The 25,240-nt window shown below is 40.6% G+C and overlaps 1 protein-coding gene across 1 annotated transcript; it reads right to left on the bottom strand.

Moving 5' to 3' along the window:
* Positions 1 to 513: 513 nt before the first annotated feature.
* Positions 514 to 21,320, bottom strand: C6H5orf15 (chromosome 6 C5orf15 homolog). The gene is made up of 3 exons (XM_066342859.1): positions 21,147 to 21,320; positions 4,622 to 5,148; positions 514 to 1,961 (listed from the first exon to the last, which is right to left on the bottom strand). Exons 1-3 carry the CDS (start codon positions 21,283 to 21,285, stop codon positions 1,830 to 1,832), a joined length of 798 nt encoding a protein of 265 aa, XP_066198956.1. The 5' UTR covers positions 21,286 to 21,320; the 3' UTR covers positions 514 to 1,829.
* Between the last annotated feature and the right edge of the window lie 3,920 nt (positions 21,321 to 25,240).

Genomic DNA, 25,240 nt, shown 5'->3' with positions numbered 1-25,240 from the left:
GCCTTGAGTAGCAAAGACTGATGTCAGGAAGAAACCAGAGCCCCAGGTCCACTAAAGGGGATAACCCTCCAGCGTGGGGGAGGCTTCAACAGGGAGACAGCAAGGGGGCCAGGATGCTAGAGAGCACACATTAATTTCACTGCTTTATTTTTATTGATTTTAGAGAGACAGACAGACAGAAACATTGATCTGTTTCTGTCTGTGCCCCGATCAAGGACCAAACCCGCAGCTTCTGTGTATCTGGACCATGCTCCCACAGGGCACTACTTGACTTTTCTCTGCAATCCTACTTTGCTACAGTTTCCAACTTCTGCACTTAGTGATAAATTGGACCTAAAGTGGGATTTAGAAATTAAGTCGAATTTGTAGAGGCAGAGTTCTACTACTAAAAGGAACAAAAGCAAGCGAGTCAGTCTAGCTCCCCCCCCACAGACATAGCACTAGCCCTCTGTCACCCCCAAATGAAGGACCCTGTGCCATCATTACAATGAAACACACTTATATGATCAGGGATTGATATTATCTGCCATTTATTTTTTAAAATCTTATTCAAAATATTAAATAATACAATTTCAGATATGAAAAAAATTACTGCAATTAAACAGTTCCGGTGTATTTCCATTGTGCTCCCCTTCCTCACTAGGACAGTAAAGTGCCCACCATGAGAAAGGAGGAGCTGCCCTGCTCCTTCCATCTCTACACAGGCACACACCTCCCACTTGCCCAGTGTCATGAGTGGGCTTATGAGCTCTAAAATGTTGTAATGACACTTGTAAGTCAACCATGGTTTCAAATCACATATTTACATATTGATCAATTCTTTATGATAGACAGACCAAAATAAAAGACAGTAAAAAATTCCAGTTGCTGTTAAAAAAAGAAAGAAAACAAGTACAGGGGGAGAAAACATCAGTGTACACATAAGGTCTTTATATAATATATACAACTTCATTCAGGTTTGATTCTAATTTGAAAGACCTAGACATAATAATATTACATAAGTGATAATGGCATCTAAAATTTATTCAAACTTGCTATAAAATAATAAACAAAGTAAAAAAATCTGATATAATTTTAAACTCTGCCCCCTGCTTGAAAGCTTAGAGGAACCCGTGCTATAATCAATTGCTAACTAAAAGCAATTGTACATGTATTAATATTTTACCACAATTTCTACCTCTAAATTTAATACAGAAATCAAACCAACAAATGATATTTCTATAACATTTTACTTATGTCCATTGCAAACAGCAGTTTCCATTGCCAGAATTTCTAGAAATATTTATTAATTGACCTAAAATTGTGGTCAGATTGAGTAATATCATTATCTTAAATTCTGTTTAAATTATCCAAAAATATTCAAAGCAATTTTCCTGGAGAAGAAAAATGCTACTTATATGCAAAGTATTATTACATACATCCTGAAGATTATTATAGTTTGGGAGCACAAAGAAATGTGTCCTTAAAAAGAAGTATTTGGATGGCAGAAAGAGTATCCGAGTCAGCCGTACCAGACATGTTACAGTTCAGTTACCAGGTTGGGATCTTTTAAAATTACAAGTATTCCAAAAGTACAACAAAGAAATCTAAAACAGTAAAAACTAACAGGTAATGCTTGGCTCCACATTTTGGACATCTGATTGAATTCACCTCTGAAAGTGTAAAGAAAAAATTATATACTCCTTGTTTGTGACATTAATTTCCAAAGCACCAAGGCAAAATAGAGAGATGCACCTCTCATTTAATACCAATTGCCTATGGCAACACCTGTATGACATCATATAAAAAATCAGGCAAATAAAATTACATAATAATCAAATCACACTGCTTTAAAAAATATAATCATTGGTAATCTTCAGAGAAGGCATTGCCTCATTAACATTCTGGTCTAGACGATGATACTCCACTGTTTTGGAACAAAGACCATCACGCCATTTTCTGCTTTGAACCAGAAGGAAAATCTGGAATAAGACAAAATAAATTAGATATTCAAAAGAGAAAATGGAGGAAATGCTGAAAGTTTTTATAACAAGTGAAATACCCCTCTCCTAGGTTCCCAAATATGAAAAGTAAAGTATCAACAACAAAAGGGCTCTTTTGTTTTCCATCTGGTAAACAAGGCCAGAGAGCTTCTTAAATTTTAATGTACATAGAATGCTCATTAAAGACTGATTCCTGGGCTCTATCTCCAAAGATGAGTGAGTTAGTAGATTGTGGTGGAGTCCAGGAACCTACCTGTTTAACAAGTCCCTTAGGTGTTTATAGGAGAGATGGCTCAACATTAAACAATGGGAAAGAGTATCTCTGACACTCAAAATTTTGTCCACCTACAAATATTTACAAAGCTAGTGATAGACCACTAAACCACAAAAACCAAAAGGATTTTAGAATCACTGATTCTCAAACCTAGAAGGTATTTTGAAATTAACTGGTCCAGTTTTGTAATTTCTCAGGTCAGAAAATCAAGGTCCCAAAGGAGAAGGTAGTTTGTCAGGAATCACAAAGCAAGTTACAATAAAGTCAAAAACTGAGATTTCCTGACCAGTAAATATTAAAAATGATATTATGTGTTTGCTCTCCCTTTAAGTACATATTTGAAAAGCTTAACTATTCAGCTCCTGGACTGAGTGCCAAGATGCACCCTCAAACCAAATTATCCATTCAATCCTAGTGACACCTCCTTTGCCTCATGGAATCCAACAACCCAATTCCAGTACAGAGATGTCCATCACAACATTATTCTGAACCAAAAATTAGAAATCATCTAAATGTTCAACTAGAAAACAGCTATATAAGATATGTAGCTTATTAAATCATGTTTTTAATCAATATTAATAATAGTAAAAAATGCTCATGATTTGTTATGTAAAAAGCAAGATACAAAACTCTAGATGAGATCAAATTCATTTAAAAATTTTAACATTCAAGGCCCTGGCCGGTTGGCTCAGCGGTAGAGCATCGGCCTGGCATGCGGGGGACCCAGGTTCGATTCCCGGCCAGGGCACATAGGAGAAGCGCCCATTTGCTTCTCCACCCCCCTCCCCTCCTTCCTCTCTGTCTCTCTCCTCCCCTCCCGCAGCCAAGGCTCCATTGGAGCAAAGATGGCCCGGGTGCTGGGGGTGGCTCCTCTGGTCGCAGCAGAGCGACGCCCGGAGGGGCAGAGCATCGCCCCCTGGTGGGCGTGCCGGGTGGATCCCGGTCAGGCGCATGCGGGAGTCTGTCTGACTGTCTCTCCCCGTTTCCAGCTTCAGAAAAATACCAAAAAAAAAAAAAAGAAAAATTTTAACATTCAAAAAAATTAAAATTAAAATTATAACATACATATATGGCTAAATTATAAACATATCTGAAGACCAGAAATATAACAAAATGTTAATAATGTTCAGCTTTGAGTGGGACCTCAATTTTCATTTCTATACTTTCCTGTTTTCTGAATTCCCTAAAATAAATATGTAATACTTTTACAACCAGGGAAAAAAGTTATTAGAACATCACTAAGTTCAATGCTTAATTAATTAAAAGTACTAAATTAATAATCTTTCTCTATAAGTATTCCCAATGAAATAGCAATGCTAAATTAAGATATAGCCTGACCAGGTGGTGGTGCAGTGGATAGAGCATCGGACTGGGATGCAGAGGACCCAGGTTCGAGACCCTGAGGTCGTCAGCTTGAGTGTGGGCTCATCTAGTTTGAGCAAGGCTCACCAGCTTGGACCCAAGGTCGCTGGCTTGAGCAAGGGGTCATTCAGTCTGCTGAAGGCCCGCGGTCAAGGTACATATGAGAAAGCAATCAATGAACAACTAAGGTGTTGCAACGAAAAACTTATGATTGATGCTTCTCATCTCTCTCCGTTCCTGTCTGTCTGTCCCTATCTATCCCTCTCTCTCACTCTCACTCTGTCTCTGTAAAAAATAAATAAATTAAGTTATAAAACCAGCCTGACCTGTGGTGGCACAGTGGGTAAAGCATCGACATGGAATACTGAGGTCGAGATCACCGGTTCAAAACCCTGGGCTTGACTAGTCAAGGCACATATGAGAAGCAACTTCTACGAGTTGATGCTTCCACTCCTCCCCGCACTCCTTCTCTCTCTCTCTAAAAATCAATAAATAAAATCTAAAAAAAAAAAGATATAAAACCTTTTTTTTTTTTTAAATAAATTTTTGCTTTTTTTTTTTTTTTTTACAGGGACAGAGAGTCAGAGAGAGGGATACATAGGGACAGGCAGACAGGAACAGAGAAAGATGAGAAGCATCAATCGTCAGTTTTTCGTTGCAACACCTTAGTTGTTCATTGATTGCTTTCTCATGTGTGCCTTGACTGTGGACCTTCAACAGACTGAGTAACCCCTTGCTCGAGCCAGTGATCTTGGGTCCAAGCTGGTGAGCTTTTGCTCAAACCAGATGAGCCCGCACTCAAGCTGGTGACCTCGAGGTCTCGAACCTGGGTCTTCTGCATCCCAGTCCAACGCTCTATCCACTGCGCCACCGCCTGGTCAGACAATACTTTGCCATTTTAAACCTGACTAAAGAAAAGACACTGCATCATCAAAAGCATTAATAAGAAATATGACTGAGATATTAAAGGGCAACTAGAGGGGCTGAAGAACCCCAAGCTTACCTTCCTTTTGTTGTGATATGTAATGTAAACAACAGCAACGCAGAAAGCAAAAATAATAAGATGAAAAAAGAAATGGCTATCCTCCTCTTCCATATTTGAGGATGGGGTCTTAAAAGATCTCACTGATTGTTCAATTTCCATGTAGCCCCTGTTTTCTTCCACAGCCTCACTGGCCTCATTGTCCCTGGGGTTGGTGGTCCAGTCATAGTCTGGTTCTCCGTAATCTCCATTGTCCAGAGTGTCTTTGGCTGTGGACGGAGAACTATTCAGTGTGAGGAGATCCTCCTCTTCTATGCTAGGATCTTCACTGTTATCAGCTTCCTCTTGGGACAGAGAAGTAGTAGGTGAGGGATGAGGAGAGACAGATGCCCCTCCACTTTTCTCTGTACTTGTGGGAGGGAGAGTGGTGCTGATTTGGGAAACAGAAGGTTTGGTTTGTATTTCATGTGTTGAAACAGCACTGGTATTTGGAGTAGAAACATCTTTCTCATTGACTACAGTCTGTCTTGGTGATTTAGTTGATACAGCTAAAACAAGTAAATAAAGAATATTAAGTTGAAATCCATTGAACTAGAATCATATTTACCTAATTTTTTTTTCTTTGAGAGAGAAGCATCAACTCATAGTTGTTTCACTTTAGTTGTGCATTGATTGCTTCTTGTATGTGTCTTGACCAGGGTGTTAAGCCAGCGACCTTGGGATCGTGTTGATCCCATGCACAAGCCAGTGACACTGCACTCAAGCCAGCAAGCCAGAGACACTGCACTCAAGCCAGCAACCTCGGGGTTTCAAACTGGGGACCTCAGTGTCCTGAGTCGATGCTCTAGCCACTTTGCCACCATCAGTCAGGCTGTACATTTTTCACTAAGCTATTCTCTTTGCTCAATTCCTGTATCTTGCTCTTGAGAATTAGGCAATAAGTCTCAAGAGGCAGCAAACAGTTACTACTCTTCCTAAGTCAATTATTCTTCAGATAACAACTGCCTTGCCAGACAAAAACAACTTAAGCAGCAAGAAAGACTTAGCCTGCCACCAAAAGACAAAAAAGAAGAATAAAGAGAGGGTTGGCTTTAGGTCACAATGGCAAAGTCCACACACAGCTCTCACCCATTATTTCATGAAGGGGTGGGGCTTTAGTAATCTTTGTCCAGCCAGACTCCACCCTGTGCCCAGAATAGAAAGACAGTGGCCAATCCTAGCTCAAGTAGTGCATGTCACAAACTAGATATGAAATTTGAACTTAAGTATTTTCAACATATCAACAAATTCAAGAGAAGCTAATGTAGGAAATATTTCTAAGTGATACTAGAACTGGAAGATGCCTCCTCTTCCAAAATTTTTTTTAAAGTGTTCTTAGGGTCTGACCAGGCAGTGGCGCAGTGAATAGAGCATCGGACTAGGACACAGAGGACCCAGGTTCGAGACCCTGAGGTTGCCAGCTTGAGCACGGGCTCATCTGGTTTGAGCAAGAGCTCACCAGCTTGGACCCAAGGTCGCTGGCTTGAGCAAGGGGTTACTCAGTCTGCTGTAGCCCCACAGTCAAGGCACATATGAGAAAGCAATCAATGAACAACTAAGGTGTTAATGATTGATGTTTCCATCTCTCTCCGTTCCTGTCTGTCTGTCCCTATCTATCCCTCTCTCTGACTCTCACTCTGTCTCTGTAAAAATAAATAAATAAATAAATAAATAAATAAATAAATAAATAAATAAATAAAAGTTTAAAAAAAAAGTTAAAAGTGTTCTTAGGAAGACGAAAGCAAAAAATCCAAAAGGAAAGAATTGGAAACTGCAGTTGAAATATCAAGTGTGAACTAGACCATTTTAAAGACTGGGGAAGGCAGTATGGGAGGGATGCAAATACATACAAGCTCTTATTTTTCTGTGCTCCTACCCACTCAGCATGATTTACTAAAATTAAATTATTTGCAGAAGTAACTCTATATAGCAAAAGTTCAGAGACATACCTGCTAAAATTTAACAATGTTTCTAATGTATAATCTAATGTAGTTTCTGTTGAACAACTTCAAGAATGTCCATTAAAGCCTGACCTGTGATGGCACAGTGGAAAGAACATTGACCTGGAACGCTAAGGTTGCAGGTTCAAAACCCTGAGCTTGCCTGGTCATAAGAGAAGCAACTACAACAAGCTGATGCTTGCCACCCCACTCCCTTCTCTCTCGTGCTCCTCTCTCTAAAATTAATAAACAAAATCTTTATAAAATTTTTTCTTCTTAAAAAAAAAGAATATCCATTATATTGTTTTAAATGTCATGTGAGATTTAAAAATACTCAGATGATATTTTTAACTCTATTAAAGTACAGGAAAATATTTTATAGGGCTAAGATTTAAAAAAACCATTCCTGGGCTTTCAAAACAATATGTGTATGCACACAAATGGTTTATGTAATTACACTCTGGTTTGTGTATCACAGGTGACATCTACTTTGTATAGAAAAAAAATAAACAGTTAGTCTCAACTGGACTGAATAGAATCTCAGAAAAAATAATTCAGTAAATTAGTGAAAAGAATTAGCAAATTAGAGAAAAAGGTGGCAGCGGAGTAGGCGGATGCACAGACGCCCAGCTCTCACCACCAAACTGAAATACAAATGAATTTAGGAAAAATCAGCATGAAAAACCAACTCTGAACTGCAAGAACAGCTCTCAAAAACCAAGGAGCAAAGAAGAAACCACAACAATCCTGGTAGAGAGCGTCTGAACCTCCTCTGCTTACCGGAACGGAGGGGGGTGGGTGAGGCTGAGAGCCCAGAGAGGATCTCAGAGGGAAAAGAGCAGAAACTACTGCTCACAGCCACTTGCCTGGCGACCAGGGAGCGAGGTGCATTGAAAAGACCAGCTTATCTCCCAAGTGGAAAGGACAGGGAGAGGGACAGACTAGGAGGGGCTAAGGAATGCAGGAAACGAACTAAAAAAGCTGCCTCATCCTTGCTGGAGGCGGCCATAACTGGGGGAGGGACTGAACCTTTCACAAAACAGAGCTGAAGTGCTTCTGGATCAGAGATCTCCGGACATCTCTCGAGCTCCAATCCACGCAACAAGACACAGCTGAAAACAAGAAGTGGGGAGGAGGGGCAGTAACTCAGGTCTCCATGGAGATCTGAGATACACCTCCCCCTACTGAAGCTGAGAAAACACCCTGCCCCCAGTGAGATTAGCTGGCTAAAGAGGCCTTCAGAGTCTCAGGTTATACCCATGCATTCCTGGATACAGTTTCAAGGAAGCCCCCTGCTGAGATCAGTAAACAAGACTATCACCTGTTAAGAAAACAAACAAATCAAGACTTCAAAGCTGCCCAAATCCAAAAGTGGATTACAGATAACAGCTGATACCAACCCAAGAAGACCTAGAAATAACACAACTGAAAACTGGAGGCAGACAACACCAAGCCTAGACTCAACCAACTCTACAAATAAAACACCCAAAAAGAGGATGAGAAGACAAAGGAGTGCAATCCAAATGAAACCACAAGAGACACCTTCGAAAGATGAACTGAGTGATATGGAAATAATCAAACTTCCAGATGCGGAGTTCAAAATAATGACTGTAAGGATGTTTAGGGATCTTAGAACAACAATGGATGGTCATTATGAAAACCTAAATAAAGAAATAGCAAGTATAAAAAAGAATCAGTTGGAGATGACAAATACAATATCAGAAATAAAGACCACAATGGAAGGAATTAAAAACAGGACAGATAGAGCAGAGGATCAAATCAGCGAGTTAGAGGACAACTGGAATGAAGGCATGAAAGCAGAGAAGAGCCTGACTTGTGGTGGCGCAGTGGATAAAGCGTCGACCTGGAAATACTGAGGTCGCCGGTTCAAAACCCTGGGCTTGCCTGGTCAAGGCACATATGGGAGTTGATGCTTCCAGCTCCTCCCCCCTGTCTCTCTCTTCTCTCTCTCTCTCTCTCTCTCCTCTCTAAAATGAACAAATAAAATTAAAAAAAAAAAAAGAAAGCAGAGAAGAAAAAAGAGACTCAAAAAGTCTGAGGAAACTCTTATTAGAGAGCTCTGTGACAACATGAAGAGAAATAACATCCGCATCATAGGGGTTCCTGAAGAAGAAGAAAAAGAACAAGGGATAGAGACTTTGTTCAATCATATCATAGCTGAAAACTTCCCTAAATTAATGCAAGAGAAACTCTCACAAATCCAAGAAGCACAGAGGACTCCATTAAAGAGAAATCCAAAGAAACCTACACCAAGACACATCATAATTAAAATACCAAAGCTAAGAGATAAAGAGAAAATATTAAAAGCTGCAAGAGAAAAAAAAGTTATCACCTACAAAGGAGCCCCCATAAGGATGACATCTGACTTCTCAACAGAAACACTTGAGGCCAGAAGGGAATGGCAAGAAATATTCAAAGTAATGCAGAACAAGAACCTACAACCAAGACTACTTTATCCAGCAAGGCTATCGTTTAAAATCGAAGGAGAAATAAAAAGCTTCCCAGACAAAAAACAATTCAAGGAATTCATTACAACCAAACCAATGCTGCGGGAAATGTTAAGGGGCCTATTTTAAACAGATCAAAGTGGGAAAAGAATATAGCAAAAAAACGAATACACCTTTAAAGAAGAAAATGGCAATAAACAACTACATATCAATAATAACCTTAAATGTAAATGGATTAAATAATCCAATCAAAAGACATAGGGTAGCTGCGTGGATAAGAAAACAGGACCCATACATATGTTGTCTACAAGAGACACACCTTAGAACAAAAGACACACATAGATTGAAGGTAAAAGGATGGAAAAAAACATTTCATGCAAACGGAAATGAAAAATAAGCTGGGGTAGCAATACTTATATCAGACAAATGGGACTTTAAAACAAAGGATATAGTAAGAGATAAAGAAGGCCACTACATAATGATAAAGGGAGTAATCCAACAGGAAGATATAACTATTATAAATATCTATGCACCTAATATAGGAGCACCCAAATATATAAAGCAGACTTTGATGGATTTAAAGGGCGAGATCAATAGCAATACTATAATAGTAGGGGATTTCAATACCCCACTAACATCACTAGATAGATCCTCAAGAAAGAAAATTAACAAAGAAACAGCAGACTTATTGGAAACACTAGATCAACTCGATTTAATAGATATCTTCAGAACCTTTCACCCTAAAGCAGCAGAATATACATTCTTTTCAAGTGCTCATGGTACATTCTCTAGGATAGACCACATGTTAGGGCACAAAAGTGCTCTCAACAAATTTAAGAAGACTGAAATCATATCAAGCACTTTCTCCGATCACAACGGCATGAAACTAGAAATGAATCACAACAGAAAAGCTCAAAAATCCTCAAACACATGGAAACTAAATAGCAGGGTGTTAAATAATGAATGGATTAAGAATGAGATCAAAGAAGAAATAAAAAAATTCCTAGAAACGAATGACAATGAGCATACAATGACTCAAAATTTATGGGACACAGCGAAAGCAGTGCTGAGAGGGAAGTTTACAGCACTACAGGCACACTTTCAGAAGCTAGAAAAAACTCAAATAAACAACTTAACCCTGCATCTAAAAGAATTAGAAAAAGAACAGCAAGTAAAGCCCAGAGCTAGTAGAAGGAAGGAAATAATAAAGATCAGAGCAGAAATAAATTACATAGAGGCTAAAGAAACAGTACAGAGGATCAATGAAACTAGGAGCTGGTTCTTTGAAAAGGTAAACAAGATTGATGAACCTTTAAGTAGACTCACCAAGAAAAAGAGAGAGAGGACTCAAATAAATAAAATTAGAAATGAGAGAGGAGAAATAACAACTGACACAACAGAAATACAAAATATTTTAAGAAAATACTATGAAGAACTGTATGCCAAAAAACTAGACAACCTAGATGAAATGGACAAATTCCTTGAAACATACGATCTTCCAAAAATCAATCTGGAAGAATCAGAAAACCTAAACAGACCGATTACAACAAATGAGATCGAAACAGTTATCAAAAAACTCCCAACAAAGAAAAGTCCGGGGCCCGATGGCTTCACAAAGGAATTCTACCAAATATTCAAAGAAGAACTAACTCCTATCCTTCTCAAACTATTTCAAAAAATTCAAGAGGAAGGAAGACTTCCAAGCTCCTTTTATGAGGCGAGCATAATTCTGATTCCAAAACCAGGCAAAGACAACACAAAGAAAGAAAATTATAGGCCAATATCTCTGATGAATATAGATGATAAAATCCTCAACAAAATATTAGCAAACCGGATCCAACAATATAAGGAAAAAATCATACACCATGATCAAGTGGGATTTATTCTGGGGAGGCAAGGCTGGTACAATATTTGTAAATCAATCAATGTGATTCATCACATAAACAAAAAGAAGGAGAAAAACCATATGATAATTTCAATAGATGCAGAAAAAGCATTTGATAAAATCCAGTACCCATTCATGATCAAAACTCTCAGCAAAGTGGGAATACAGGGAACATACCTCAACATGATAAAAGCCATCTATGAGAAACCCGCAGCCAACATCATACTCAATGGGCAAAAATTAAAAGCAATACTCTTAAGATCAGGAACAAGGCAGGGGTGCCCCCTTTTCACCACTCTTATTTAACATGGTCCTGGAAGCCCTAGCCACAGCAATCAGACAAGAAGAAGTAATAGAAGGCATTCAAGTTGGAAAAGAAGAAGTAAAACTATCATTATTTGCAGATGATATGATATTGTATATAGAAAACCCTAAAGTCTCAGTCAAAAAACTACTGGACCTGATAAATGAATTCAGCAAAGTGGCAGGATATAAAATCAATACTCAGAAATCAGAGGCATATTTATACACCATCAATGAACAGTCAGAAAGAGAAATTAAGGAAACAATCCCCTTCACAATTACAACCAAAAAAATAAAGTATCTAGGAATAAACTTAACCAAGGAGACTAAAGACTTGTACTTGGAAAATTACAAAGCATTGATAAAAGAAATCAAGGAAGATACAAACAAGTGGAAGCATATACCGTGCTCATGGTTAGGAAGAATAAACATCATTAAAATGTCTATGTTACCCAAAGCAATCTATAAATTCAATGCAATACCAATTAAAATACCAATGACATACTTCAAAGATATAGAACACATATTCCAAAAATTTATATGGAGCCAAAAGAGAACACGAATAGCCTCAGCAATCTTAAAAAAGAAGAATAAAGTGGGAGGTATCACACTTCCTGATATCAAGTTATACTACAAGGCCATTGTACTCAAAACAGCCTTGTACTGGCATAAGAACAGGAATATAGATCAATGGAACAGAACAGAGAACCCAGAAATAAACCCACAGTTCTATGGACAATTGATATTTGACAAAGGAGGCAAGGAAATACAATGGAGTAAAGACAGCCTCTTTAACAAATGGTGTTGGGAAAATTGGACAGCTACCTGCAAAAAAATGAAACTAGATCACCAGCTTACACCACTCACAAAAATAAACTCAAAATGGATAAAAGACTTAAATGTAGGCCGTGAAACCATAAGCATCTTAGAAGAAAACATAGGCAGTAAGCTTTCGGACATCTCTCGGAGCAATATATTTGCTGATTTATCTCCACGGGGAAGTGAAATAAAAGACAGGATAAATAAATGGGACTATATCAAACTAAAAAGCTTTTGCACAGCTAAAGACAACAAGAACAGAATAAAAAGACAAACTACACAATGGGAGAACATATTTGACAATACGTCTGATAAGGGGTTAATAACCAAAATTTATAAAGAACTTGTAAATCTCAACACCAGGAAGACAGACAATCCAATCCAAAAATGGGCAAAAGAGGTGAATAGACACTTCTCTAAAGAGGACATACAGATGGCCAACAGGCATATGAAAAAATGCTCAACATCACTAATCATTAGAGAAATGCAAATTAAAACCACAATGAGATATCACCTCACACCAGTCAGAATGGCGCTCATCAACAAAACAACACAGAATAAGTGCTGGCGAGGATGTGGAGAAAAGGGAACCCTCCTGCACTGCTGGTGGGAATGCAGACTGGTGCAGCCTCTGTGGAAAACAGTATGGAGATTCCTCAAAAAACTGAAAATCGAACTGCCTTTTGACCCAACTATCCCACTTTTAGGAATATACCCCAAGGACACCATAGAACGGCTCCAAAAGGAGAAATGCACCCCCATGTTTGTGGCAGCATTGTTCACAATAGCGAAGAGCTGGAAACAGCCCAAGTGTCCGTCAGAGGACAAGTGGATTAAAAGCTTTGGTACATATATACTATGGAATACTACTCAGTCATAAGAAATGATGACATCGGATCATTTACAATAACATGGATGGACCTTTATAACATTATACGGTGAAATAAGTAAATCAGAAAAAAAAAACTAAGAACTATATGAATCCATACATAGAAAGGACATAAAAATGAGACTCAGAGACATGAACAAGAATGTGATGGCAACAGGGGTGGGAGGTGGGGGGAGGGGGGAGGGGGTGAAGAAGGAAAGAGGGGTTGGGGGAGGGGAGGGGCACAAAGAAGACCAGATAGAAGGTGACAGAAGACAATTTAACTTTGGGGGAGGGGTATACAGCACAATCAAATGTCAAAATAATCTAGAGATGTTTTCTCTCAACATATGTACCCTGATTTATCAATGTGTCACTGCATTAAATTTAATAAATAAATTTTAAAAAAAGAATTAGCAAATTAGTAAAACTCTCTTAAAACAGTTGTAACACTTGGTTCCTTAAAATTTTTCACTAGAAGAAATAATAGGGACTACAACTGAGTTCATTATTCAGAAAATTATTAACAAGAATGTCATAAGAATTTTTGTACTTATTACCTCAACTTAGTTATGATTCAGGCATTTACAAACTGCTATTTCTCTGATATATATATTTCATTTTCCTTACAAACTGTGGGGAAACATGATTTAAAATAAAATTTTAAAGCTGGGAGCCAACAAACTAACCTTGCTTTTTAAAATATTATTTTCTATGCTTGACTTTTGTAATAGTTACGTATATTTAAAGGACACAGCTGACACCTCTCTCTGTCCACACAGCCCTCCACTATGCACTTTAGAATTCATAGTCACTCACTAACTAATCCTTGTCGTCCTTCACTATCTTGTTATAACTGAAACCTGAATCTCCCTTAAAGATACTTTCCCTGCAACACTTATTTATTTTTAATCTTTTAAAATTTTTATTCACTAATTTTTAGAGAGAGAGGAAGGGAGAGAGAGACAGGAACATTGATCTCTTCCTGTATGTGCCCTAACCAGGGACTGAACCCGCAACTTCTGTGCTTCAGGGCGATGCCCCTACCAACCCAGCTATCCAACCAGGGCTCCCTGCAACCCTTTTAATTAACAGCTCTTTTTTCACCCACATCCTTGTACAGCTGAGTCTGAAAGAGGGGGAGCTATTCTACTGGAGGGGGGGTGGAGCCCCTTCCAGCAGACCATTCTTCCATACTCCTCCCTAAATGCCCCTGCCTTGATTCTCCTGTCATCTGCTATCAACCACCAACCTTTGTCCACAAACTCCCCATCAAGGTCCCTAATTCTCAATAATTTTAGCTCCTGGCTTGAGTTCACTCTACTCAAGTACTCCTGTCTTGATTTCAAATTCCTTGACCTCCTCTATTCTGATGAGTCAGCCCACCCCCTTACCTTAACATCTCACTTCCATGGTCACAATCTATCATCACACCTCTTTCAGCATCTCAATTTAATTCATCCATTTGCTGACATGACTTCTTATCCTTCGAACTCATTCCTGGTGTCCTGAATCCATCAGGACCACAATTCTCCGATCCCACTACCTTTTCAGTCCCTCATGGGTGCCTAATACACTGTCATCCCTCTTTACCCAGATTCAATTCTATGGTCAGTAGTTGTACCTCTCTCACACAACCTTCAATTCCCTTCCTCTGCCCCCTTGCTCACTTTGTCCCACTTACTTGGTGAGGCTACATCTCACATTACATCAAACTGTGAATACTCTCCATCCACACCAAACAGCTGAGCGTGGCTGAAAATAAAGATACAACCCTGCCACTGTTTTTATCTCATTTTAAATTCAATGCCAAAAATTTGTGTGTACATGTAATGCTGTTGGCGATTATACTGTATTTTCCTAGTCCATCCACCCTCCTGCTCTCTTAGGAAACCATTCACATTTTCCTCTGTCCTCAGACTTTCAACACCTTTGCTGTCCTCACTTTCAAATGATGGAATCAATTCTTAACTTCCAAGAAAAATGAAGTGATCAGAAAAGAACTTCCATGAACTACCAAAACTCTAAACTCATAAATCCAACTGCCTACTTGAAATCTCCTCTTAGATGTCTGACATTCAAATTAACATATTCAAAACGAATTCTGATTTGGCCCACAGGAAGATGGAGTAAACATTTTTTCCCATTCCTTCCACTAAACACAACTAAAGTGCTACATCTATACATAACGTAGCACCAGAAGACTATGAAGGGTGGAGAGAGTAGGCAGAGTAGTTAAAGACCTCAAGATTGAGAAATCACACGGTGTTGCACCTGGACTTTCTTTTTCCCTCGGGTACTGCTTACTTGGAGCTAAAGGCACACCCTGGAAACACCAAGGGGTGAGGACAAAAAGGGCCTCAGAGAGAGGCACCCTAGCAAGAAAGGACAACTTTCAGACAATGACTTCCCGACTCCAGGCAAATACCATCACATCCACACCAGCAAAGGTTGTGCGGGGAGCCCGGACTCCCTCCCTCCCCAGTCTAACAGAGTGCCCCTTCCCGTTCATGGTAGGACGGCATTGGAGGAGGCCCAGAGAAGTCAAGACTTTCACCACTGCGCAGAAGTCACAAGGCCACCCCCACCACTACATCAGTGAGAACCATGAAGGGAGCCAGGACTCACACCCATGCCCAGAAGTAAAGAGCAGAGATTTCTGCATTGTTCTGGCATTATGCGCAGCACCCGCCCCTCCCCTGCCAGACTGATGCCATTAACAAGTAAAAGAGAAAGTGTAAATAAGACCAGAGTCTTAAAAACACAAACCACTACAGCTCACCCAATATGAAATACATTATTTGAATAGCCCTAAAATTATTAAGGAACTTAAAATCTTAATTTTAAAACTCCTCAAAAGTAGCACAGGCTCATCTGGTTTGAGCAAGGCTCACCAGTTTGAGCAAGGCTCACCAGCTTGAGCCCGAGGTCACTAGTTTAAACAAGGGGTCACTTGGTCTGCTGTAGCCCCTGGACAAGGCACATATGAGAAAGCAATCAGCCTGAACAGGCGGTGGTGCAGTGGATAAAGCGTCGGACTGGGATGCAGAAGGACCCAGGTTCGAGACCTTGAGGTCACCAGCTTGAGTGTGGGTTCATCTGTCTTGAGCAAAAAAAACCTCACCAGCTTGGACCCAAGCTCACTGGCTTGAGCAAGGGGTTACTCGGTCTACTGAAGGCTCATGGTCAAGGCATATATGAGAAAGCAATCAATGAACAACTAAGGCGCCACAACAAAAAACTGATGATTGATGCTTCTCATCTCTCTCCGTTCCTGTCTGTCTGTCCCTATCTATCATTCTCTCTGACTCTCTATCTGTTCCTGTAAAAAAAGAAAGAAAGAAAGAAAGAAAGAAAGAAAGAAAGAAAGAAAGAAAGAAAGAAAGAAAGAAAGAAGAAAGAAAGGAAGAAAAAGGCAATCAATGAACAACTAAGGTGCCACAACGAAAAACTGATGCTTCTCATCTCTCTCTTTCCTGTCTGTCTGTCCCTGTTTGTCCCTCTCTCTGTCTCTCTCTGTCTCTGTCACCCCCCCAAAAAAAAGGGAAAAAAGAGGAAAAAGAAACTCCTCAAAAGTAAATCTCTTGGGCCCTGGCCAGGTAGCTCGGTTGGTTAGATCATGGTCCTGATATGCCAAGGTTGCAGGTTCGATTCCCAGTCAGGACAGATGTAAGAATCAACCAGTGAATGCAGAAATAAGTTGAACAACAAATCAACATTTCTCTCTCTCAAATCAATAAATAAATTTCTTGGCACAGATGGTTCACTAGAGAATTCTACCTAATGTTTAAAAAAGAATTAACATCAATTCTACACAATCTCTTCCAGAGAACAGAAAAGGAAACATTTCTCATTCACTTTATGAAGCTGATATTATTATCTAGATACCAAAACTAAAGATACCACAGAAAAAGAAAACTAAACACTGATATCTTTCATGAACATGGATTTTAAAATCCTTAACAAAATGTTAGCAAATAGAAATCAGCAATATATAAAAACAATGATATCCCATAAACAGTGAGGTTTATTCCATGGGTATAAGACTGGTTCAATATTCAAAATCAATCAGTGTAATCAACCATATTAACAAGCTAAGTAAACCTCAACATAAGTCTCACAACTATATAAAAATTAACTGAAAATGGACCACAAACTTACATGTAAAAGGTAAAACTATAAAGGTTTAGAAAAAGATATAGGGAAAAATCTTTGGAATCTAAGATTACAGAACAAATTCTTACACCTGACACCAAAAACAAAATACACGAGCAAAAATTCATATACTGGATTCCACCAAAATTAAACTTTTGCTCCATGAAAGGCCTTCCTTGAGGACGAAAGGACAGGCTACAAAGTGGTAGCCCCATACCCAACAAAGAATTCGTCTCTGTAATACATCAAGAACTCTGAAAACTCAAAAGTGAAAAAGAAAACAACCAAGTAAAAAAGAACATGGGCAAAAGACTCTGGAGACATTTCACCAAAGGAAATACAGGAAGTCCTCACTTAATAGTTACACATAGGTTTTACAACTTTAAGCAAAACCTATTTTGTTTAACTAAACCACAAGCTAATTGAGAGTTAAGTTCCTACAATGTTACAATAATAAAGAAACACTTGTTCCAGGATCTGCTGTATGCAGATGGCAAATAAGCACATGAAAAGATATTAGCCATTTGGGAAACAGAAAGTAAAACCACAATGAGGTATCACTGCATATAAGAATAACTAAAATAAAAAAATAATGACAATACCAAATGCTGGCAAGGATGTAAAGAAACTAGATCACTCATATATTGCTAGTGATAATGTAAAATAGGAAAGCTATGCCAGAAAACAGTTTGGCAATTTCTTTAAAAACTAAATATGCAACTACCATATGACCTACCAACTGCACTCCTGGGCATTTGTCCCAGAGAAATCAAAACCTATGCTCACACAAAAATCTGCATGTTTATATTTATTCATAATAGCAGCTTTATTCATAATAGCATAAAACTGGAAACACAAATGTCCTTCAACAGATGAATGGTTAAACAAAGTGTAGTACACATCTACACTATGGAAAATTATTCAGCAATAAAAAGGAACAAACTACTGACATGTGAAAACAACCTGGATCAATCATCTCCAGAGAATTATGCTAGGTGGAAAAAGCCAATCCCCCAAAATTACATACCATCTGATTCCACTTATATCACATTCTCAAAAGGACAAAATTATAAAACTAAAAAACAGATTAGTGGTGGCCAGGATTTCAGAAGGGAGTATGGAAAAGGGAAGTGGGGATGACTGGAAAGGGCAACACGAGATCCTTATGGTGATGAAAGTGCCCAGTATCGTGCCTATATCAACGTCAGTATGCTGACTGTGATACTGCACTACAGTTTTGCATGACGTTACCACTAGGAAACTAGGTAAAGGGTACACAGGATCTCTATTATTTCTTGCAACTACAAGTGAATCTAAAAAAAATTTAAAAATAATAAAAAAATACAAGTGAATCTACAATTATTTTTAAATAAAAAGTTTAATTTAAAAATGCATTTTTAGAATGACCTGTGGTGACGCAGTGGCTAAAGTGTCGACCTGAAACACTGAAATTGCTGGTTTGAAACCCTGGGCTTGCTTGGTCAAGGCACAAATAGGAGTTGATGCTTCCTGCTCCCTACCCCCATTCTCTGTCTCTCTCCTCTCTAAAATGAATAAATAAAATTTAAAAATAAAATAAAAATGCATTTTTACTTCCCACTACAAAAAGGAAAAAAAATTTGTTCTATCTAGTCTTTCTCTTGGTTAACGGCAACTTCATATATCTAGATATTCAAGCCAAAAACCTTGGGGTCATCATCTTCTTTCTTTCTTTTTTTTTTTACAAGTGAGAGGAGAGGAGACAGACAGACTCTTTCATGTGCCCAGACTCAGGATCCACTCTGCAACCCCCGTCTGGGGCCGATGCTCTGCTCTTCTGGGGCCATGCTCCCAAAAAGAGATTTTTAGCACCTGAGGTGGAGCCACTCAGCGCCTGGTGCTTGAACCAATCCAGCCATGGCTGCAGGAGGGGAAAAGAGACAGAAAGAGAGAGAGAGAAGGTAGAGAGGGGGAGGGGTTGAGAAGCAAATGGGCACTTCTCCTGTGTGCCCTGACCAGGAATCAAACCAGGGACATCCACATGGTAAGGCAGAGGTTTTACCACTGAGCAAACCGGCCTGGGCAATTCACAATGTAATATATCTAAGAGAAATATTTAACCAAGCAGTACTATTTATAATAGTCAAGATAAGGAAACAACTTAAGTGCCATCAATGGATAAATAAATAAGGAAGATGTTAGATAAATATTACTCAGCCATAAAAAAAGGAATACAGCCTGACCAGGTGGTGGCACAGTGGATAGAGCGTTGGACTGGGATGCCAAGGACCCAGGTTTAAGACCCCAAGGTCGCTGGCTTGAGCAAGAGGTTACTCGGTCTGCTGAAGACCCGTGGTCAAGGCACATATGAGAAAGCAATCAATGAACAACTAAGGTGTCGCAATGCACAACAAAAAACTAATGACTGATGCTTCTCATCTCTCTCCGTTCCTGTCTGTCCCTATCTATCCCTCTCTCTGTCTCTGTTAAAAAAAAAAAAAAATGAATAGAATCTTGACATTTGGAACATTGTGGATGGACCTTGAGGGCATCACGCAGAGAAGACAATTGCTATATGATTTCACTTATATGTGGAATCTTAAAAAACAAAGCAAATCAAAACAAGACAAACCAAAAAAGGTCAACCTCAACCTCACAGATATAGAGAACAGATTGGTGGTTTGTGGAGGGGGATGGGAAGGAGGATTGGTAAAGGAAGTCAAAGGTACAAACTTCCAGCCTGACCTGTGGTGACACAGTGGATAAGCATCGACCTGGAACACCGAGGTCGCCAGTTCAAAACCCTGGGCTGGCCTGGTCAAGGCACATGTAGGAAGCAACTATGAGTTGATGCTTCCTGGTTCTCCCCACATCTTTCTCTTTTTCTCTCTCTTTCTCGCTCTCTCCTCTCTCTACAAATCACTAAATAAAATATATATATATATATTTAAAAAGATATATATATTTAAAAATATATATATATATATTTAAAAAGATACAAACTTCCAGTTATACAGCCTAACCTTGTGGTGGTGTGGTGGATGGGGCGTTGCCCTGGAATGCTAAGGTTGCTGGTTTGAAACACCAGGTTTTCCGGTCAAAGCACATACAAGAAGAGACTACTATCAGTTGATGCTCCCTGCTCCTCCCCCTCTGTTCCTCTCTCTCTCCTCACTCTAAAATCAATAGAGTCTTAAAAAAAAAAAAAAGTCGTCTGACCTGTGGTGGCGCAGTGGATAAAGCGTCAACCTGGAACCCTGAGGTTGCCGGTTCGAAACCCTGGGCTTGCCTGGTCAAGGCACTTATGGGAGTTGATGCTTCCTGCTCCTCCCCCCTTCTCTCTCCCTTTCTCTCTCTCTCTAAAAATGAATGAATAAAATCTTAAAAAAAAAATTTTTTTTTAAAGTAATGAGGATGTAAATTACAGCATGGTGACTCTACGGGTCCATTAAAAGGAAGCAGGACTGTCCTATTAACCCAAGACCCAGAGAACGGAACGACGTTTCCTTACAAAGCACCTCCCTTGTCTGGGAACTCCTTTCCTTCTCCCAAGTCCCTGTATTCTGATTCTTTAACAGACACCAGAGCCAGACCTCAGAGATACCAGCACCCAAAGACAGCTCTTTCCCCTTCTCTTTTGTTCTGTGCAATATACTCCATCAGCTCAGTCTGGTCACTGCTCCTGCCCACCTCGGTCCTGCTAGACCCCTGGGTGCCCTCACACACACACCTTGGGACCCTCTGTAGACATCACACCTCCTAACCTCGGCCATCTCCTCAGCACCTGTCTCTTCTGCCTCCCTTCTACACCTTCTCGAAGGACTTGTGTGGCAACCCATTCTTCAAGTCTCCAGACACCACCACTCCTCCCTCCCAGCCCATCTATACACTCCGCTCCCTGCTCCCCGCGCCTCTCAAACCCACTTCTCAGGCCTCTTAGAGACCCCCTTGCTGAGACCCCACTCTCCCTCGCCGGCCCAGAAGCGACCCTGCCCCAGCTCGACATCGCCTTCTGCTCCGGACACTGGAAGCGCCTTTCCCTGGCTCTGCAGGTCTTCCCGCAACCGCCCTGCCGCCGCGCCCCCTTTACCACTGGACATGGTGGCGGACGCAAGCAGGAGCGTCAGCACCAGCGGCCGCTCCAAACCCCCGGGGACCCGGATGCCCAGCCTGGGCGGCAGCTTTGCTCGCACAGTCCCACTCATCCTCCTCAGGGTAACAGCGGCCATAACGGACTTCGCCCGGAACCTGCGGGGTTGCTAGGTTCTGCGTCATGACGTCAGACATTGCGTAAGGCATCACGGCCCTAACGCCCTACGTCCCAGCGTAATGACGTTGCAGCCTGGAGCAGGGCTCTGGAAAAAGAAAGGTTAAGGATAGTGGGAGAACAGGCAAAAAGGCAGCTCTCCAAATCGGTTTCACGTTATTGATGCAATGTGTAAAGTGTGAGGAGAGTCACAGTGAGCCTCTCCCCGCGTCCCTCATGATGGGATACCATACAGCTAATAAAAGTGTTGTAAAACATTTGAATGGAAGAGTTAGGCTGAAGTAATTTTCCATCTGCTCCCATTGGCGGTGGCTGGGTGATGGAATTATTGGTCAATGTCTTGGAGGTTTGGGGTGTTGTTTTTTTTTTTTACCCATAATCATTTATTACTTCAACAAATGTTTAACACCTTTCCATATTTCAGTATACAGCAGTGAACAAAACAAACCCCTACTTCTGTGGAGTTTATTTTCTCAAGAGGGAGCCGAGTGTAAAATATGCAATGGAAAAGGTATGGAGGGAAAGCCGGTAAGCAGGCCAGGAAATTGATGTGCAAAGACCTTCCACATTTCCTGCAATAGGTTTCTACTACTTTTAAACTTTGTAACTTAAAATTCCCACTATATGAAAATACAAATTTAGAAACCAGGGAGTTCCCTTAAGGCCTTGGCACAATGCTTTGGTCTGTATGTTCTGTGAATGTTTCCTTAATAAACATCTATAGGCTTTGAATAATAAAAGTCCCATTGGATCAATTTTCAGGAAAATCAGTATGTCACAAAGGCGCAGCCACAGCTTCACCACTCTAGTCCCCGCGGTTCTCTCAGAAGATTGCTGTGATCCCCCAGACACAGCCTCTGAAGAGTATGGCCTGTGTTCTCTGGAATCTGGTTTCCCTTAACATTTATCTGGCCCTGGAGACAGCTCTGAAACACAGAAACTCGATGTTGTTAAGAAAACTAATAAGTTATTCATCTGTTATCTCGCTAAGCCCACCACAAGTTAGATCAGGGGTCCCCACACTTTTTACACAGGGGGCCAGTTCACTGTCCTTCAGACCGTTGGAGGGCCAACTATAAAAAAACTATGAACAAATCCCTATGCACACTGCACATTGTTACATCCCAGGAGACAGACCACAGCAAACCCAAAGTGAATTTTATAAGTTTTATTGCAAACCTGCACAGGGACTGCAGGCAACCCACACAAGGGAACACTGCAGCCCCAAGCTTCTAAAATGACTCCTTTTTGTAGGGTGGCTATCTAGGCTGAGCAAGCAAGCAATGCTTGCAAGGGCAGGAGGGGTGCAGTTAGCTGACCTCATTCTTGGCTAAATCTCTAGGGTAGGGGCTTCCTTGATCTGGGTACATTGAGTTCAGTGGAAAATATTGCTACATTTCTAACGGTTGTTTATCTTTTTTCCTCCAGCCATGTACTGGATGTACTCAGTTTTCATGGCTGGTGGCCTGCACCGCTTGTCCTAAGATGTCACATTCCCCCGTTTTCTTCTTACTAGTTTAAATCATTGAACTTTGGTATTGCTCATCCGAACTGGGTATAATCTGGTAGGGCTGAGCTAAGACTATAAGTCTTACAGTATCTATTTTTTCTCGAACAAATGCTGTGGTGCAACTGCACCAAACTAGAACTGGACCCTAAACTGATGCAATCAATTTGGGTTTTATACACTGGCTAGTGATCAGCCTCCTACCCCTCTCGCAATGGTCAGCGATGAGCTCAGGGGGAGAGGGGTATTTATAGGTGAAACCTACAAGGTTACAATGTTTTCAGCACGTTTGTACAATATCTTTGCAAAAGCACACAAGCACACACTGTTCTAAGATAATAAACTACTTTCCTGCAATAGCTGCAGGGCTGATACACAAGGAACGTATCCTGCCTTTGCTAGCAAGATTAGATTTGCTGAGGCTCATCAGAATTTTCTACTTTAGCTGTAGCTATAAGCTAATTGGGTCAGGGGTCCTCCCTAGTATGTGCTGACACGCTGATAGTGTGCCCTTAGTACTACAAGCTTTACGGCTTGAATTCTATTTTGTACATACTGCATGAGGCAGTTGGTAATACATGAACCAATGGTGACCCCCCCTACTATAAGTAAAACTAGGGGTCCAGTAAGAGCAGTAAGTAATGTAGTGAGCCAAGGGGATGAAGAGAATAAATTCTCATACTAATTTCTTTCTGCCTTGCATTTTTTTCTCTGTACTAACTTCTTTTTTTTTTTTTTTTTTTGCATTTTTCCGAAGCTGGAAATGGGGAGGCAGTCAGACAGACTCCCGCATGCGCCTGACCGGGACCCACCCAGCATGCCCACCAGGGGGCGATGCTCTGCCCATCTGGGGCGTCACTCGGCTGCATCCAGAGCCATTCCAGCGCCTGAGGCAGAGGCCACAGAGCCATCCTCAGCCCCCGGGCCATCTTTGCTCCAACGGAGCCTTGGCTGCGGGAGGAGAAGAGAGAGAGAGGAAGGAGAGGGGAAGGGGTGGAGAAGCAGATGGGTGCTTCTCCTGTGTGCCCTGGCCAGGAATTGAACCCGGGACTCCTGCACACCAGGCCAACGCTCTACCACTGAGCCAACCGGCCAGGGTTGTACTAAGTTCTTACAACTTGCACAAACCTTCTGTAACTTACATAAATCTTTAATTTTTATGAACTTTCTTATCTATTCAGAAATAACTGGCTTTATAATAACTTACTTTCTTCCTTTTTCGTTCTAAAGTATTTCTATACCTTATACCTTTTATTACTGAAACTACAATTTCCTTTCAGTTAGAACTCTTAATTTAAAAAATCTTAACCTTTACCTTTAGTGACAACTAAGCTAGCAATAAGTAATTTTCTTTAAAGTATACTTCCTCTTGGAGGTGTCCTCCCTCTAAGTAGCTAGTATTTATAGGTTAAGTATAAGTATATATATTTTTCATTTACCTTGTAGCTTCCCTTCTAGTAAAGGGACTTATAGTAGTACATGTATTAACCCTTAAGACAACTATTCTGGCTTTCCTATGACCTTAGTTTCCCTCCCTCCCTAAAGTCTAATAATTAAAAGGAAGTCCTCAATGAGTTTCTGTAGGCATTAGCTGTGCATAGACCAGCCAGCTTCCGATTTGCGGCTGGAGCAGGGCATGCTGTCCTTCTCAGGGTCAATTTACAAGGGTCGGTGGGGTCAGTCTCTGCTGTCCACAAAGGTGTCTCTGCTGGGACTGCAAGCTTCAGCCAGCTGCGGTGGACCCAGGCGGGTATGCCTTCTACCTTGGCAGTAGTGGGAGTGATCAGGATCATGGTGTGTGGACCCGTCCACGTGGGAGTCAGTCCTTGGGCGGTGTACTTCTTTACCTAGACTGAGTCTGTAGGCTGGAAGGAATGTATTAGGTCTTCTGGCAGTGCTGGAATCACTTCCCGGACAGTCTTTTGGACAGCCTGCTGAGTAATCTGTAGACCCTGTAAGACTCAGGGGTCCCTAAACTTTTTACACAGGGGGCCAGTTCACTGTCCCTCAGACTGTTGGAGGGCTGCTACACACAGTACTCTAGTACACTGACTACTAATGAAAGAGGTGCCCCTTCTGGAAGTGCGGCAGGGGCCAGATAAATGGCCTCAGGGGGCCGTAGTTTGGGGACACCTGCTGTAAGTACTTAAGGAAGGAGTGGTTATTTAATTTAGTTGTTTTATTTCCTCTCTGAGTTTTGGTAGGAAGGGAGGGAGTCTCCTAAACATTATCTCAAAAGGAGTGAATTCTTCCCTGTAGGGGGTGTACCTCACCCTAAGGAGGGCTAAGGGGAGTAAGGTGGGCTATATTCTACCGGTTTAAAACAAGTTTAAAGTTTCCTTTAAGATCTGATTCATGTTTTCTACCTGTCAATTACTTTAGTAAAATCTATTTCTAAATGTTCACCTGG

The sequence above is a fragment of the Saccopteryx leptura genome, chromosome 6 (genome assembly GCF_036850995.1).
Source record: "Saccopteryx leptura isolate mSacLep1 chromosome 6, mSacLep1_pri_phased_curated, whole genome shotgun sequence".
Lineage (NCBI taxonomy): Eukaryota > Metazoa > Chordata > Mammalia > Chiroptera > Emballonuridae > Saccopteryx > Saccopteryx leptura.
The sequence above is the reverse complement of the archived record's forward strand: the minus strand, read 5'-3'. Positions and strand labels throughout refer to the sequence as shown.